Here is an 18,139-nt window from a genome sequence, read left to right as displayed (position 1 = left end):
TAGAACTTTAGAGTGGTGGTCTTCAACCCTCAGATGGGTTACCATTTTTGCTGTGCATGTGCAAAGAGCAAAGGTGCCACATATTCTGCCTTTCTTTGAATGCATGTTGATGTAAGGTTGCCAGGCCCCTCTACCTTCCCGGCAGGAGGTGCTGGAAGCGTGATGATGTCACTTCTGGGGGGCTGATGTCATTGTGTTGGATGCATGAGCATTCCTGCACTCTGTGCAGGGCCGATTTGGCCCGTTTGAGGTCAAAATTGGCTCCAAAGGAGGTGCGGAAGCATTCACATGGCTGGTGTGATGTCACTTCTGGAAGTGGTGTCGTCGTACACCTCAGGAGCGCACGCGCACTGCACATAGTCCGGGGTGCCTGCTGGTGAGGGGCTTACCACCTCTCACTGTTCACTAGTGCGTTGGCGGGCAAGGAGGCAAACCCCCGGGAGTTTGCCTGCCACCGGTGGGCACCTGGGAACCTTAATCTTGAGAGAAGCAGCAAGGCAGTATATTCATTCTTTAGCACAGGCAGCTTCAGATGCTCTGGCTCCTCCTCTTCCTGTCATATGACCAAGATGCCATGTAACTTCCCAACACATGCTTGCACCGTGGCAGGTCTTGTATGTTGTTAAGGTTTATCTGAAAAGGTTGAGGAGGCTTCACTTAATATATTGGGGAAATGACTTTGGTGTATTTGGGAGTAAACAGCTTTTTATGGAATCCTAGAAAAACTTAATAAACTGCGCAAATGGAAAATAGGTTACAAACCAGTTGTTCCACTAGCGATTTTTTAAATGACCCAAGCACCTCCATCCAATCAACCTTTTCAGAAGCAAGTGTCAAGCCCAGATTAATATTAATTCATATTAATAAGGGAAATAGATCCTGAGTTTGCAACAGTATATATTTTCATCACCACTATGTTGATAATACTTAAGACTTGCTTTTTGAAAACATGACTACATGTTGAGAAAGGCAAGTAATATTTCATGTTGCCCTATTAAATTCACTAATATTTTAATAGATTTGACTTTTTTTTTTAAAAAAAGCTTTGCAATAAAGGAGAGAAGTACCAAATCCTATACGTGTCTTCTTCAGAGCTTAGAGTAACTTTGCTAGCTTTTGATTTGGGAAAAACAACAATATTGGGTAATATCATAGATGTTATTATGAACTGTTTGAAAAATACATTTCCTCTTTCCCTCTTCAATAACATTGGGCCTTATGATCACTAAACGAAACTAAACACAGTAGATTAAAGACAGGCAGAAGAAAGTATTTCTTCACACAAAGCATATTTAATTTATGAAATCCACTGTCACGGTGTGTGGGAGTGGCTATTGATCTATGTGGAAAGGTAGAGCACAAATACTTAAATAAATAAATATTGGTTCAAATGGTTTTAAAAGTGGTATGGGGCTCCTCCTGCCCCAGTCTACTGCTTGCTTCTCTGTCATGACAGCTTCTACCACTAGAGGGACTGCTAAGACTCAGCAAAAATGGGGAGGGGATTGCAACACCAGCCCTCCCCCCCAGAACTCTGAGTAAGATCAGTTACAACAACCCTTCCCTACTTCTTGGTGGTGAAGGGTGCCCTCAAGTCACTGCTGACTTACGGCAACCCCTAGCGGGGTTTTCCTGGCAGGAGATTAACAGAGGTGGTTTGCCGTTGCCTGTCTCTGTAACCCTGGTCTTTGTTAGAGGTCTCCAATCCAATTACTAACCAAGGTTGACCCTGCTTAGCTTCTGAGATCTGATCAGGCTCACGTGGGCTGTCCACATCAGGGCTCCCTGCTTCTTGGCTGTTTTTAAATAACCAGTGGGATGCCAGTTCCACCCCAACCATGTGACCTGGTAGTGCTGGTGATTGGATGAAAGCTCTCATTGGCCTGGACAGATTCTTCCTGCTCTCACCCTTCTGGCATTATGGCAGATGCCTCATTCCACACCTGTCTTGCCCACTGCTCACAGTCTTGCCCCCACTCAGTGCCTGCTATGATGGTTCATTTGTCCAGGAACCATCCCTGTAGCTCCTTGGTGCTGCAGCTTGGGTGGGTACTCCTGAGGACAGGCTGGTGCCATCACAATGGAGCATGACCTGGCTGGTGCCGCAAGAGAGTTGATCTGGCTGTCTGCTGTCATTGTGGAGGAGGAAGGAGGGGCTTGCATTGCTGCAGGTGTGGTGGGGCCTGCCCCTAGGCAAGGGGATTAGACAAATGTATGGAGGGGAGGTATATCAATAGATATCACCACCACCACCACCATCATCAATAGTCCACCTTTCTCACTGAGATTCAAGGCACCATCTTGGCTGTTAAAATCAAGGAAGGACTACATAAGTGAATCACTGAGGTCTATTGTAAATCAATCACTAACTCAGGGCATCTTCCCCCAGCCGCTCAAACAGGCAGTTATCCATCCACTAATTAAAAACACCATCCTTAGACAAAAATGATGTGGCCAATTATTGCCCAGTCTCTAATCTGCCCTTTCTGGGCAAAGTGATTGAGAGAGCAGTAGCTGGCCAACTCCAGATCTTCTTGGAAAACGCTAACGCTCTAGACCCCTTCCGATCTGGATTCAACGACCCGGTGGGCAACTGTGAAGGAGGGCTGCTGTCATGCTTTTTGGAGGCATCGAGGATGCTACTGTAGGACAAGATGATTCTTCTTAGGTTTTCTTTACCTTTAGCTGCAGCCAGAACCTGAACAAAGGTTATTCCGAATGCACTTCTGTAGCTATAATATCTTAGGGAGATAATGTGTACGTTAGCTATATTTTACTTTTGCTCTCCGGCAGGGCAAAACAATTTGATTCGGGTGTCTTGCTGTTAAATTGCTGCTGTAAATGTTTGTTAATGTTACATGTATTGGTTCTGCCTTAATTATGTAATTTTTTGGCGGAGATGGGGAGTAATTTGGCTTTTTGCAGTCGCTTATAAGCAGTTAACAGTATAAATCTCGACTGTGTCGGCCCGACATTGACAGGCGTCTGGGTTTGCCGCAGAATGTAAGCTCAGCTGTACGCCCCTGAAGAGAGCACCCATATGACACGCGCCTCCGACGAATTTAAAGGGAATCCTTGAACGAGGCGCACGAGGAAACGATATCAATGTGGGGCCGAAGGCATTCTCATGCGCCAGCGCCATCCGCTTCTTGTCGCTATAGTGGAAGTGGGCGGGAAGCAGCAGCAATGGGCTGCCTTGGGGAAAGGGGAGCAGCGGTGAAACTCCCGAGGGGCAGAGCGAGGGTGGGTCGGCGGGGAGGCCTCGCCGGGCCCGGTTGGGCTGTCCCACGCCGCTTTCCCTCTCTCCGGCTCCGCAGCGCTGACAGGGGAGGGACGGCTCTGGCTGAGGCGCCGGTGTGTGAGGGCGGGCGCCTGTCCCAGGGGGCGGTGCGGGGAAGGGAGGCGGCCAATCCGCCGGCCCAGCTGGCTGGGAGGGCCGAGAGCGGCGGGGGCGAGCAGGCAGGCGCCCGGCCGCCAGAGGCGAGCGGCTCGGCACCTGTGGCGGCCGGAGCCGACTTTGTTGGCGAAGTCGCTGGCTGGCTGGGCGATGCCGCCGCCGGGGCAGGAGCGGGCGGCGCCGGGGCTGGGGGCGCGCTGCAGGACCCTGTACCCCTTCTCCGGGGAGAGGCACCGGCACGGGCTGCGCTTCGCTGCGGGGGAGCTGCTCACCGTCCTGCAGGCGGGGCCCGACGGCGGCTGGTGGGAAGGGGAGACCGCCGAGGGGCTGCGGGGCTGGTTCCCGGCCAGCTACGTGCAGTTGATCGAGGTGAGCGCCCGCGAGGGCGGCCGGGCGAGCGGTCGAGGGGGCAGCGCGCGCGGCGGGTCTGCGCTCCGGGGGGCGGGAGTGGGCGCGCCGCGGACGGGGGCGGTTGGGTGCGCTGTCCCGGGCGGGGAAGGGCGGCTGGGCTGGGCTCGGGAACTTTTCTCCGCCGTGTTGTTGGGCGCTTCTGGTCCGGGGGGGGGGGCGTTTGAGGGGTGGAGGTGGGTAGGCTGGGAGGACTACGGGGGTAATTTGGTGTGGTGCGGATAGCATTTGCTGTTGCTTGAGTATCGGTGGTGTGTGGGGTGCGAGTGTAGCCTTTGCGCTGTGGGCGTGGGGGAGACGGCTGTTGCGGGAGGTGTGAAGCTCCCTTCGTGTGGAACATGAGGAGGGGTGGGGAATAATCTGTAAGTGCGTATATGTTGACACATCTTCTGGTATGTGGAGGTGGGATGCGGAATGGTGCGGGCAGTTGCATCGTGCGCTGGGGTGGGGTGTCTGAGGGGTCTGTGGAAGGAACTGGGGGTAGATTTTCTTTGCAGGCTTGATCATGGGCAGATTTTCAAGGTATGACGAGCAGCATGTCTTGGGATCCTTTTACCTGTTCTGCAGTGTGAAGAAAGGCTGTCTCGAAAAGCACCTCTTCCACTGTGTGGTTTGTACCTCAGAAGAGCTCTCCACATTCTTGAGTGTAGTTTTCTCAAGGTGTGTAGGTAGGCTTTTATTCCTGTTCAAACCATGCATGAAGGGCTTCTTCTATGTAGGACCCTTTGATGCGATAACATGCTCTGCTAAAAGAACCGTGATGAAATATCTGACTTTGTGTCAGCTGAAGTAAAAATGAACCTTGCAGAACAGCAAAGCACTCTTGACACCCACTTTGCCATGATTCTACTGAAGTGCACATAGATCTTGCCAGAAAGATAGGGCTGATATTTTTTTAAAGTGGCCCTGCTGCTACTTCTTTCCGGCAAGAGGGTTTTCTGTACATCATATGTTCCCTTGGGGATTAACTCAAACAGTGCTATTTTTAAAAAACAAAACAAAACTCCTAGTTTGGCTATCTTCGTATCCTATTGGAAGAAAACAATGTTTACAATTTGGCTAAGCTCTGATAGACCACTCTGTTGATCTGTGGAACCTGAGGAGGAGTGACAGAGGAGAAGCAACATATGGGACACACGTTCCCATTAAAAAGCATTCACTTTTACTTTGGCAGGATTTATTTCTTAAATGTTCAGCATTGCTCAGCTCAGGCAATGCTAGGATGTGCACTGCTGTGCAAGTGCAGTTGAATGATATTAATGTAATGTCCCGCAGCAGCTGTAAGCCAGTCTCATCATTTACATGTTGATGGAATTGGTGTTGTTTCTAATTGTTAGGAAAAAGATTGCCAAAGCTTTTAGCTTGGTACAGAACAGTCTAGAAAGAGACATCCTGGATTCTAGTTAGGAGACTTGCTAGATGTTTTTTCTGTGTGCCACATTTGATCACAGTCCTTGGGCCATAGTCTTCAAGGGTCCCAAAAAACTGTCAGTGGTTTGCAAGCTGATTTGTAGAATCTCTGAATTCCCACCAGTATTTCACACAGAGAACTTGTGGGTGTTTAGCTGAGGGAAGGGTAAATTCCCCCATTCTGTTTTGAACTTTAAAAAAACAAAGGTCGGGGAAGATCCTGATCTTTTGTATCACATCTAGTTTAATCCCAGAGTCTTGATTCCTGCTCATTGTGTCTTCTAATAAAAACCCCTCACCGAGTAGGCTTTGGGAGAAAGGCTGCTTGCTGCCTGTGTTTTCACACAGTTGTTTTGTGCTATAAATGGTCAAAATGTGAATTTGCAGCATACAGTCCATGCAGCTTTTATCCAAGTTGTGCTTTTGTGCATTTCCCCAACTTTTAAATAAAACTATTATATTCTTGGGGGAAAGGTTATTCTTCACCAAGTAGTATGTTCATTGTTGTGTAGAGTGTGATTCCATAAGTTCCACGCATCATTATTGACTGCTATTTATGACATAAGTGATGAAGTCGCAGGGGACTGATGTTAGAATTGCCATGGGGGTGAGGAAGGCAGAAATGTGTTTCTCATGATAAACCATCTCTAGACTAACCTAGAGATGGCAGGTCTTCAGATCTTTCAATTCTAGGTGTCCCCCAACCTTTTGTGTGCACAGTAATCTAGTTTAATGTCTATTGAAAGGGTGTGGAAAATAGCAATATGGATGGTCTCTCAACCGCCATCTATTCTTCATGGATGAGATTTCATGCTATTAACACCAGGCTGAAGTTTATAAAAGGATCCTGGAAAGAATAAAATATATTTGGGACACACTTTGAGCATATTGGAAGGAAAGTTCTACCCATGAATTTGGCATAACGTCTTAATGTAACCCAGTTTCGAAGCTTGATTTAATTTAATTTTTGTTCATCAATAAGATAATGGAACAGTCTGCCTGCTGTGCAAATATTATGAAAGAAAGGTCATCTCTGTGTTTTCCCAACACTTGGAGTGTTTGGGAATGCAGGCTGAGAACTTTTGGGCTGTTGACCATTTGTAGGGTTCTGTGTGTTTGAAACACAGATGCCTTAGTTTTAGGTAGTGCGGAAACAGTTGTTGCTTTATATTTGTAGTCCTAAACCTTTAGAGCCAAATTGCAAAGGATACTTATAGTACAGAAGCTCTGTCTCATGTAGGGCACTTTTCCCAATTGCTTGGTGTGCCCTGTAAGTTCACTCCCTTTCCTGTTTTTGAAGGTGAAAATCTTTTTTGCTCCAGAGGTAATATCACATCTCCTTATTACTGCTCTCTGCTGACCAAGTTTCTGAAATGGTTCTTATGTGGTGTTTATTTCTCTGTTGGCGTGTAATTGCGCTCAAATTAGTTTGTTCCTGTTAGGCCTGTTTCAAATGATAGAGGAGTTACTATAGCCCTATTTATACTGTTTGACCTGCCAATTTATATGGCAGTCTGGTTATCTGTACTAATTTGAAAGCAAATAGGATATTACTTCATTTGGGTAAATATACATTAGAATAATATAGTTGTCCCCAAATACATTATCAACATGTTTACCTTCATGTGTGTGCATTTATACTTCTGTGCACACTAGAATTCAGAAAGCATCCAGCTTCCACTCAGAACTTTTGAGGGAGCTGAATGCTGAAGAATCACAACTTTAGTAAACTTGTATAGTAAAAATTTAATAAGATATCTCTAGGAAGCAAAAATAGAGAGGAAATAGGGAGACCGAGGACAAATATGAGAAAACAGGACTGTCCCGGTGTTGGTTGGAACATGTGTAGTCTTTCAACTTTACCCTTTCCTGTGGTTTCAATCCTCAGTTTCCCTCCCTGTTAGCTCAAGGTTTGTTTAGCTGTCTTCTGCCATATGTGTCCCTTCTAGAGATGGGCACGACTGGGAAATTCTGAAATGTGCAGTTTGTAGTTCGTTGTATTTCATGAACCATGAACTTTCACAAACTTGTCCCAGTTCGTGAACCAGTTCATTTGGTTCATGAAAACATCACTTCCGGGTCAGCAGAAGGTCTGCAGAGAGCCCATCTGCCCTCCTCCCATTACCTAGGAAACTGATTGATTGGTGCCAGGCTGTCTGCAGTGATGAACCAAAATATGAACTAAACCAACTGGGCTAAAATTTGTCATGGTTCATGAGAAATGAGTTCCCACGAACCGCTAGTTAGCAAACACTGAACTGCTCCAGTTCATGATGAACTTTGGTTCGTATTTTGGTTCGTGCCTGCCTCTAGGCCCTTCTTAACAATTCTTGGCGGTGCAGAAGCCTTAAACTTCTATTATCAGAATAAGTTATAGGTAGCGGGTGACTGATTTTAGCACATTGTTATAGGCCGTTTCCACACTCATTGAATAATGCACTTTCAATGCACTTTAGTTATCCTTTAGAAGTGGATTTTTTGTTCCACACATGGAAAATCTGTTACAAATGTGCACTAAAGCGTATTGAAAGTGGATTATTTAATGTGTGTGGAAACGGCCATAAAGTTGCATCATTAGACCTCTTCAGACTTAACCCATAAAATTCAAGCTGTGCTATGCCACAGGAAGAAACAAGAAGGGTGCTCTATGCTAGAGTTTTCTGCAGAGCAGCCAATTCAAGCATACCCCCCCTCCCAGCTCAATAATTCAAATTATGCAAAGGTAGTTGCAAAATAATTTGCAAAATTAATTTCCTGTTACATGATGATCTGGATTCTCCGTCCTGGCAAGTGTGACTACTACAAACATTTTTTTTTCTTTTTGTGGCCTTTTTAAAAGTGAACCTAGAAACTAGGGAAAAGTAAGTCAGTGTGTGGGTTTGATGTCCTGTAATTCATGTCTGGCCTTTTAATGCATTCTAGTTTCTACAGCAGCCTGTAATTCAGAAGGTAAAAACAGTACCATCAATTTTTTTTGTCTTCTCTTAGTTATCATGTGTTCTTCTTAATAACCTTTGTTTAATTTCAATTGGAATTTGTTAATGATTTGGGAGGACATCCAAAAAATACAGTCTTCTTGACACTGTTGTGAGCTTTCTAAGCCTAGGTCTGAAAACATGAATTGCTCTAGAATGGCTCAATGTTTTCTGAATGTATATTTGATCCTGGACTAGTGACACTTGCCCAATATTAATAACATATGAACAGATTGTTTGGATGTATTTACCAAGTTCTCTTTCTTTCTTTGCTTGATGACTCTGAGAAATCACTTATGTAAAAAAGCAAGAAGCAATGTAAATTCTGTTCCAGTGAAAATTGTCAGATCTTTTTATAGCTACTGTCACTTCTCAGACTGCAGATCTCTCTTATGAAGCATCATGTGTCATTCTAGTAGTGATGGAGACAGCTTGGGAATTGGAGGTTTTGCCAGCACCCATCCATTTGCTGCAAGTTGTTATTGTCTTCAATGAGTAGCAGTTTTATATGTCAATTGGAAAAAAATTTAAATAGGTCTGTGTGCCAGCCACCTAAGAGATGAGTTGTTTCCTCTGTGTAGAAGGCATGTTTATCTTTGCAAAGTGAAGACGTTTGTCTTACTATAGCGCTGCTGGGATCTATTGAAGGCTATTATTGCAGGTATGCAAACTTTGATTGAGATTTCTTCCTGAATTTGTAAGGTAGACAACCTTGGAATTTCCACACACTATGGCAGTAGTGGTCTGTTAGACACCTATTAATTTAGTGCCCTTCTTGGGTATTTGACTAGTTGCATAGTGAACCCCTGTGTCTTGAAGTGACTGTTTCCAGTGTTCCTTTCTGCTATGCACATAGCTGTTCTGCCATGCTCACATTCCACAAAAACAATCTCAGCTAGAAGTAGGGTTACCAGGTCCAGGTTGGGAAATTCCTGGAGACTTTGGGGGTGGAGCCTGGAGGGGATGGGGTTTGGGGAGGGGAGGGGCTTCAGTGGGGTAGAATTCCGTAGAGTTCACTCTTCAAAGCAGCCATTTTCTCCAGGAAAACTGGTCTCTATTTCCTGGAGATCAGTTGCAATTCCAGGAGATCTCCAGCTACCACCTGGAGGCTGGCAACCCTAGCTAAAAGCAAAGGTTGGTAGTAGTTGCTGACCTAGGGTTCCCAGGTCCCATGGAACCTCGAACTCACCTTCCTCAATCTTTGTAGTCTGTCCTTGCACGTGCTCCTGGCGTGAGTGATGACGTCAGTTCCAGGAAGTCATGTGGGTCAAAGGGCGGCCCAGCATGCGCTCCCTTGCTCACCAAAGGGCTAAATCGCCCCCCATGGGACCAATTTGACCCGAAATGGGCCCGTTGCAGGGCACAGGAGTGTGCTGAGGTGGGGTGCGGGGGTGCGCTGCGCTGCCTGGGGGCACCCCAGGGAGCATGTCCCCCACTGGCCAGGTAAGTGGGGTTGGGGGGAGGAGAGGGAGCTGGGCGGGGGAATGGCAGCCCTATGTTGAACCGATTAACAGTCTCCTTGAGGTAGAAAGTAGATGTCCATGTTCTTTGCGTGGTAGGCATAAACATTTATAATTATAGTGTTCTGTTTGTTGCAGAGGTAGTTACTAGACATAAGAAAAGTAAACACCTCCTTAGAAGATTAGTGGGATAACACTCGTAGTGACTTGCTAGTCCCTGGCCCCCAGTATCAATCAATAACGTAAGAACCTTAAGTACTATAGTTCAGTGACAGACAATAAATGCTTTCCTAATGTTAATTATCCTTTTGTAAGTTCTTAAGAGGATCATAAACTCAATATTAAGAGGTTATATGTTGGTATTAAGTACATTTTCACAATAAATATACTCCTGACTTCAAAAAAATGTGAACTATTTTAATTGTTTTTAATATAGATGACTTTAAAACAAAATTGATGTGTCGCTGTAAGACAATGGACAACATAAGTAAAACATCAACAGCTATTTTTGCCAGCATCGCTGTCCTCGTTGCCATTGGCCTGTGTCACGGCTTTCACAGGGTTGAGTAGGTGAACAATAGAAGAACTGAGATAGAGGTTAAGTTCCTGTTTACACAGAGTGTTAAATTTATTTATTTATGTTATCATTTATAGTCCACCTTTCTCACTGAGACTCAAGGTGGATTACATAGAGTGATATTAATACAATCAGTTTCAAGGACATTTCCATACAGCGTCAAGGACATTTCCATAAACAATGCCGAGGAAATAAATACAAGTTTACAAAGACATAGCATTACCAAGGATCCAATACAGAGTTGAAGAAATGCTGAAACAGAGCACAATCAATTCTAGGACTGACATTAGACAATATGAAGCACAGGAAGTACATAGGAGTACATAAGCAACAGGTAATATGTAAAGATAGGTAAGACAACATAGTGGTGAAGTCTGTCATTAACTCATTAGCAAAGCATCTGAGACCCCCTCCCTACAATACAGCCCTCCTATGTGAGTAAAAAGCCTTTTTGAATAATTCAGTTGTGCCTCGTTTGTGGAAAGCCAGGAGAGAGGGGTCTCTCCTGACCTCCTCAGGCAGGCCATTCCACAGGGTAGGGGCCACCACAGAGAAAGCTCGTGTATGGGCTGCTGCTCTCTCACCAGGAATTTTATCTTAATCCAGTTGTTTAGGGCAGGTAGCGGTTAGGGAAGGAAAAGCAGTTGTATATATTTAGAAGCTTTCTTTCTATTCTTTATACAGTTGCCAATCAGCCAATATTTTGCTGGTCAAAAAGCTAGTAAAATCTAGATTTTGCTAAGTTGCACTCTGAAACCCATCAGACGTACGCTCTTCATCTGCCACATTTCTGTATCCCTGGTTTACAAGCATCTTCTCATGCTCCGTCCCTCCCTCTTCCAAGGAACAATATTTTTGAAGCTGGAACTTGGCATATCTCTGGGTCTAATCCTAGTTTAGAAAATGATTTCTTGAATTTAGCCTGGTTGGGGCTAAAATAGGTACACTTTTTTTCCTCTAGAGCAATTCTTCTGCATTTCTCTTGCCATATGACACACTGCAGTATCATGGGCTGTGGTTCCCTTATGCAATCATGCTGATGGTGTAAACTGAAGCAGAGGATGGGAAAGACAAAATGTTGAGGAACTGGAGTAAAGCATGTGAATAGTCAGCTTTGCTAACTCAGGGTTGATTCAAACAACTATTTTGCAAGAAAGTTAAGTCACTGAGGGAGCAGTGAGCAGATCCTCTTAGAAGCTAATTCCATTGTATCCAACGATGTTTACTTCCAGAAAAGCGTTCTGAGAAATATAGCCTATATGAATTGACTTCCAGGTGGGTGGAATTTTGATGAATGTTTTTGAATGATGCACCAGCTACTGACTGTGTATCTTTGTGCTAAAACCAACTCTCTGGAAAGGCCCAGAGAGTTTTGTATATATGCATGTGTTTTAATTCATGCTACTTTTCTGAAGCAAAATATTGCTGCTTCAAATAAGTTAATTATTGTGCATCTTGTCTCTGCATGCCCGGTATGTAGAGGGTCTATTTTCTAGTAAACTCAGTAAATCTAGAATAATCCCAGTAGGAATAACTCTGAGAATCTCTTTCTGTGATAGATTCTTGGGAAATGCCTAATCTTTGATAAATTCCTCAGAGATAAACATAATACAGTAGCCCACCCAGTATTCTGTGAGTAAATTCATGTGGCTGTGACTGCAACCACTGAACGTGGTTGGACCCAAGTGCACAAGTCATTGCTGGGTCTGCCCCCAGCAAGTCCTCCTTCAACAGGGAACATGATGGGTGGGGCCGTTTGGGACCTTTTCAGTACTGTTTTGGCTTCCATGTTACAGAAAGCAAAGCTTGGAAGGCTCAGCAATATTGCTGTGGTTGCCTAGCAACTTCCAAAATTATAAAACATAATTTTGCAATCAGTAGAATAAAACCACAGGTACCCTCTCTCTGCAAAAGATACCTTCAATTTATACCCCTTTAAAACCCTGGCAAATAAAATGACCTTGTAGCACCTTTGGAAGATTTTTAATGACAACACTCTTCTCCCCTCCTCAGGGAGCCCATTCCATAGAGTGGGAGCTACAACAGAGAAGGTGCAAGCTCCGGTTGATACCAGGACAGTGACCTTAAGTGAGGGAACTGCTAATAGGTGGCAGCCTGAAGGTCATAGTTGGTGCACAAGGACATATGGGAGGAGGCAGTTCTTTTGATAAGTGGGTTCTGGTCACAAAGATCATAGCCAGCACCATGAAATAGGTCTTGTTTTAATATGGGAAAGATATGCTCCCATCGGGCTGCTGAATTTTGGGGTTGTTTTCAAGAGCAGTCCGTTTTTAATCTGTTAGCTGCCTTGATGACCTGATGAAGGCAGAAAGGCATGGTATACATTTTGTAAATTAAATTAACTAATAAGCATAAGTTCCATTGCTAAGATCATAGGAAAGGCAGAAGCAGCCGGGTATCTTTTTATCATGCTTGAATCCAGCACAATTTGAATTCTTCCCACAAAGAAAAATTTGCATTATACTTTAATCATTATTTGTATATGATTCTTATACCTGCAAGTAGACTCCCAAAGGAGCTCACAACTGAAAAGCAGAATAAAGGAGCATCCACTCATTGTTCTCTCAAGAATTGAAAGCTTATTGGCCATCCAGGTAGTTTTCTGAGAGTACAGACTGACTAACTGCTGTGTTAGCAGAGGGGTCATTCAAGTCAGCTATGACAGTAACTCCAAACCATACTTCCCTAACACACCAAGCACTGTGTTCTAGGAGGCCAGAGAAATATTTATATATGTATAAGTTTACCACCCATGAAGTAAAATGATGGTGGTGTTTCTGAGGCATCTTGATAACACCTCTTCCTTGCTTTGATAGCAATTTGATTATAACATTGCCTGCCCTAACAACTGAGGAAGAGAACAAAAATACAAGAAATAAGTTTATTTTTCTGAGAAGGGAAGAGAAGTTGTGGGTATTCACGATCAACTGTACACAAATATAACTTGCTGAGAGACTGAGAGTTAGCTAGGAACTCCTGAATACTTTCTGAAATTTATTTTTTTACTTTTTAAACTTTATATCCCACTTTTCTCCCCAGTAGGGACCCAAAGTGGCATACAACATTCTCATCTCCATTTTATCCTCAGAACAACCCTATGAGGTAAGTTAGGCTGAGAGGTGTGACTGGCCAAAGGTCACCCATGGCACACTGGGGACGCAAACCTGGCTCTCCCAGATCCTAGCCTGACATTCTGAATTGTACGCTGTGCTGGAAAGTCAACCAAGTTTCCCTCAGATTTCCTTGTCTATTTAAAACTACACTTGAGAGCTCAAATCCACAGACCCTCAGCCTGCTCTGTAGCTTTCCCTTGTATTAGAAAGTGTAAATCGAGAGCTTTAAACTAGCGGGTTTAAACCACTCCAGGTGAAACAGCCCTCCTTACCCTAAAGGGATTGTGACAGAGAGCCAAATCCCTAACCTGCATAAAGGATACCTTGACTCTGTACGCCCAAGTGACAGTTATTCTTCCTTTTCTTCTGTCCCCTCCAAAGGCTTTGAGAAATCTGATGGAAGGTTTCTATCTCTCTCTACTTTACCAGTAGGGTAAAAAGGGGACTGGCAGAACAGGGGAATGGACTTGGTTCGGTCACAACTTAATCATATTTCTTTTCATTAATGTACAGTATAGATCAATCAAGCCTGAATTCTCCATAGAAGCTAAAATGACAAAACGGAGGCTATCGTACTTTGGTCACGTCATGAAAAGACAAGACTGTCTGAAAAAGCCAATAATACTAGGAAAAGCTTAAAGCAGTAGGAAGAGAGGAGGCCCTGAAATGTAATGGCTTGACTCTGAAAGGAAGCCATGTCCTCCAGTTTGCAAGATCTGAGCAGGACGTTTTGGAGGCCTTTCATTCATAGTGTCGTCGTGAATCAGAAGCGACTTGATGGCACATAACACACACATTGGGTTGGATCCCAAATCCTGTGCTGAAAGTTATCCTGGGTTTTAAAAAAATTATTACTGCAAGAGAGTACCAATTAAAGGCCGCTACAGATGATTAAAAAACAAACAAACAAACAAACAAACCATTAAGCAGTTATTACACCAAAACACTTTAAAAAACACTTTAAAAAACTTGTGACAGTTATTAAGCAGTTTAGTTGTTTTGTGTGGACAACTGCAAAGAAAATGTCCAATACTCCTGCAGGTGGTACATCAGTGAGTCATGGCACTGACCAAGCCTGGTCCAGGTTAAGCATTGCTAAAAAAGAATACGCTCATTTTTTGGTGCTATGGGGATAAATATAAGAAGAGCACATTTGACAGACTAAACGTGGACCATGGCAAAGCTGAATTGGCTTCTTTAATGGGTGGAATGAGAACCTGACCTTTGTACCCACATTATGCCCATCTTCAGCTCTTAGTGGTCTTGTCTGTTCATTTTACAGACAGAGGTCAAAAACATGGCCTGGCAAAGGGCACAGTATGAAGAGCTGGGTTTTCATGTGGTGCGTAATTCCTGCTTCAGTGAATATTTTTGGACATTTTGTGCTTCATTAAAAAATCTTAGTGAGCCCTTATCTAACAAAAGGCAAATAATGAGCCCCACATATACTCTTTTCTCCAGTCTCATGATTTTGGAATAGCACTTAATTTCTGGTTTTTAATGAAACATTGCCCAGGAAAGTAATTGAGCTGTATGTGGTCTTTTTGTGGTGCTAAGTGGTTTGAAAGTATTTTGTATGTTCCTAGAGGCATTTCTGATGTTTCCAGACTTTACTGCATCAGTCCTAGAAAATTAGGCTGTTTTACGAAGTTTGCTCTACAATGTATTGTCGAAGGCTTTCACGGCCAGAGAACGATGGTTGTTGTGGGTTTTCCGGGCTGTATTGCCGTGGTCTTGGCATTGTAGTTCCTGACGTTTCGCCAGCAGCTGTGGCTGGCATCTTCAGAGGTGAAGATGCCAGCCACAGCTGCTGGCGAAACGTCAGGAACTACAATGCCAAGACCACGGCAATACAGCCCGGAAAACCCACAACAACCATCTTTGCTCTACAATATTTGTAGTTAAGCATAACTGGGACGAGCAGCGGAAGGATGGAATTGACCAGCCCTGAATTGTTGGAAAGGTTGATGAAGTAGCATTGCCAAGACCATGGCTGTACAGCCCGGAAAATGCACAACAACCATCGAAGTAGCATTTGTTTGCCTCGCCTCTTGGATTTTCTTTTCCATGCAAACCTGTTAATTGCATGTGAACAAAACAACCAGACTAGCTCTGAGTGGCCAGTTTCTTGATTGTTGCTGAAGAACTTGCCTCTTATAGAGAATATATAATTTTCTAATCAACTTTTTTGATTTCTACTTTGTACCATTTACTTATCAAGCACCAGTATTTGGCTCACTTAAGACTGTTTGTTCTTCTAGCTTTTCTTTTACCTTGAATTCACCTTTTCTCTTTTGTTTGCTTTATACACCTGCGAACTTCATCACATGCTAAAAGTGTGTAGCAGAAGGTGCCTCTTTTTAATGTTCCCGCTGTATATAATTGGTTCTTAATAGACTCTTGGGTTTTAGCATTAGTGTAACATGTACAATGAGAGTCCAATTTGGTGGACTCAGATGAACGTGCATGAATATTTGGGAGTGACCTGTCCCTTTCAGGCTTAAGCTATACATTATGACAAAAGAGGTGGCTGCTACATTTCAGCTCCTTGGTAACTAGAGATGGGCAGACCCCTTTAGCTCACCTCAGATTCCAGCTTGAACAACTGAGGATAAATTGTCAAACAGCTTATTTTATTTGAATTGGTACAGGATGGCACATCCAGTGATATGATTAAGTTGCCCTCTCTCCTTTCTGCTTGTTTTCTACCCACTGCAGCTTATCTGCCTTACTGCTAAAGAACAATGTGACAGCTCAGAAGAAAAAAAAATCCTTTAGATGTTCCTCCATATCTTTCTCACCCGAGTTCCTCTGCTTGGGTGCATCTAGTGCAGTGCTCATGATATCTGCCGGTTATTCCAGGTGTTCTGGGAATGTTTCTGAGTGAAGAAGTAGGGGAATAAAGAAAGGTAGAGGGGTAGAGTTAACATGACAAGAATTTTGTCTCCTCTCCATCAATGTCATTCTCTATTGGGGGAGCTGATAAAAGATGGGAGTGGAGGGGAATGAGGGATACTGATCTGAGTTAGGTTTACTACCTGAGCCACAAAGGAACTTGACAATGAGGATGCTCATCTCACTTTGAAGATGAAGTTTCTAACCTGCCAAAATTTACAGTCTGGCCCAAAGAGGGTATGAACTCTGTCAGTAGCTCTATTGGTGATTTTTAGTTAAAGAAGACACATGGTGTGATATCATTGCACTTGGGGTTTTCCTGTCCTTTGAAAGTTGTGGGGAATAAAGAGCAGTAGGAACCATGGAACATAATGACATTCCATCATGTGTTTCCTTGGTGGTTTCTTATCAGACAATAGTGACATAATTGCCATTAGTCATACTTGCACTTATTATTACTGTGGTTCCACAGCATTGGTAGCATTTCACAGAGGTCACATGATTGAAACTGCCTATTCACGTACCCTGTGTTAAGATCCAGAGGAGGTAGCTGTGTCAGTCTGTAGTAGCAAAGTTGTTAAGAGTCCAGTAGCACCTTTAAGACTAACCAACTTTATTGTAGCATACGGTTTCAAGAGCCACAGCTCTCTTCATCAGATGTGAAGAGACAGCATCTGATGAAGAGAGCTGTGGCTCTTGAAAGCTCATGCTACAATAAAGTTGGTTAGTCTTAAAGGTGCTACTGGATTCTTTACTATTTTAACTGTGTTAAGAGATATCTTGAGCCATATTTGGAAATGAGGCATCTTTATGTCTACTGCTGCTCCTGTTATGCTTCCAGTTTTTTCCAGGAGTTTTTGTTCAAATCATTGACACTATTCCAACACTATCATTTCTAGTTAGAGTTAGCTGAAAACTGGGGCAGCCTTATGGATGTGGTAGGGGAGTTGCACGAGTGGCTGCCTGGGAATTGGATGCCCGGGGCATGGGGAAGTTGTGATACAGTATTAGTAATAGCACAGATCAGCTGTTATTGGGGGGGAAAAAACCATGGAGGGAGACCTTGGATGATGAACAGTGCTTTAATGGCTTTTTAAAAAGTGGTTATGGTTTAATGGTTTTGTATTATATTAGCTGTAAGCCACCTCAGTCAGGTTTCTGGAGAGGCAAGACATACATTTTCTAAGTAAATAAATGAGTAAACAATGGAAGGGGGCAAAATCATTATTTAAACTCCCCCTTTCCCCCACTGTGGATGAGAAAATCCTAGAAGGTGAATTATTTCACTAATACATTATTATTTCAGCAATACCCACTCATGTGCAGATCTACTAGTGTAAATCTGCATGCAGTTAAATGCAAAAAAAGGAACAACTGAGTGGGTCAAAAATCTTGAAGTGTGCAACTACTCTTTAACAAAACATGAGGACGCGCAAGCTGGTCACAGGTTCATTTAATATAAAATGGGCCTTTGTGAGAGATGGAGGCTTGGGTTTTCATTTCTTGGACAGAAAATACTTTTTGCTTTTGTTTGTCATATCTCTGAACAGCTTGATCTAATATCCCCCAAATTCTCTTGAGGACTTGGGTTAGTATCCTCAGCAACAGTCTTGACTGTTATTTTATAAAAAGTAAAAAAAAATCTGGAAATGTTGATTATTTTTTAACTGTGACATTACATAAGGCTCCTTCCACCTGAAAGAAAAATTGCTCTGAACTGCAGCCCGATTCAGAACATATTTGGAAGTAAATAGTGCCATGAGCAATGTGAAATATTAACTTTGATCGCGAATTCCACAGGGGTGCTGTCTGCTTCCAATTTTCATCTTTACAGGGTCAGTTAAAATGTGCGTTGAAGAGAGAATGACATTTTGACTTGCTAA

The 18,139-nt window shown here is 43.6% G+C and overlaps 1 protein-coding gene across 1 annotated transcript in view; it reads left to right on the top strand.

Moving 5' to 3' along the window:
• The first annotated feature begins 3,521 nt into the window (after positions 1–3,521).
• The window catches only part of GAS7 (growth arrest specific 7), a 142,701-nt gene continuing 128,083 nt past the window's right edge, over positions 3,522–18,139 (top strand). Inside the window, exon 1 of the mRNA XM_054978841.1 lies at positions 3,522–3,766. Within this exon, the coding sequence (XP_054834816.1) occupies positions 3,548–3,766 (219 nt within the window). The 5' untranslated portion in view covers positions 3,522–3,547. The remainder of the gene's footprint in view (positions 3,767–18,139) is intronic.

This window comes from Eublepharis macularius, chromosome 4, assembly GCF_028583425.1.
Source record: "Eublepharis macularius isolate TG4126 chromosome 4, MPM_Emac_v1.0, whole genome shotgun sequence".
NCBI classification, from domain to species: Eukaryota; Metazoa; Chordata; class Lepidosauria; order Squamata; family Eublepharidae; genus Eublepharis; species Eublepharis macularius.
This window is presented reverse-complemented; position numbering and strand designations above follow the sequence as displayed.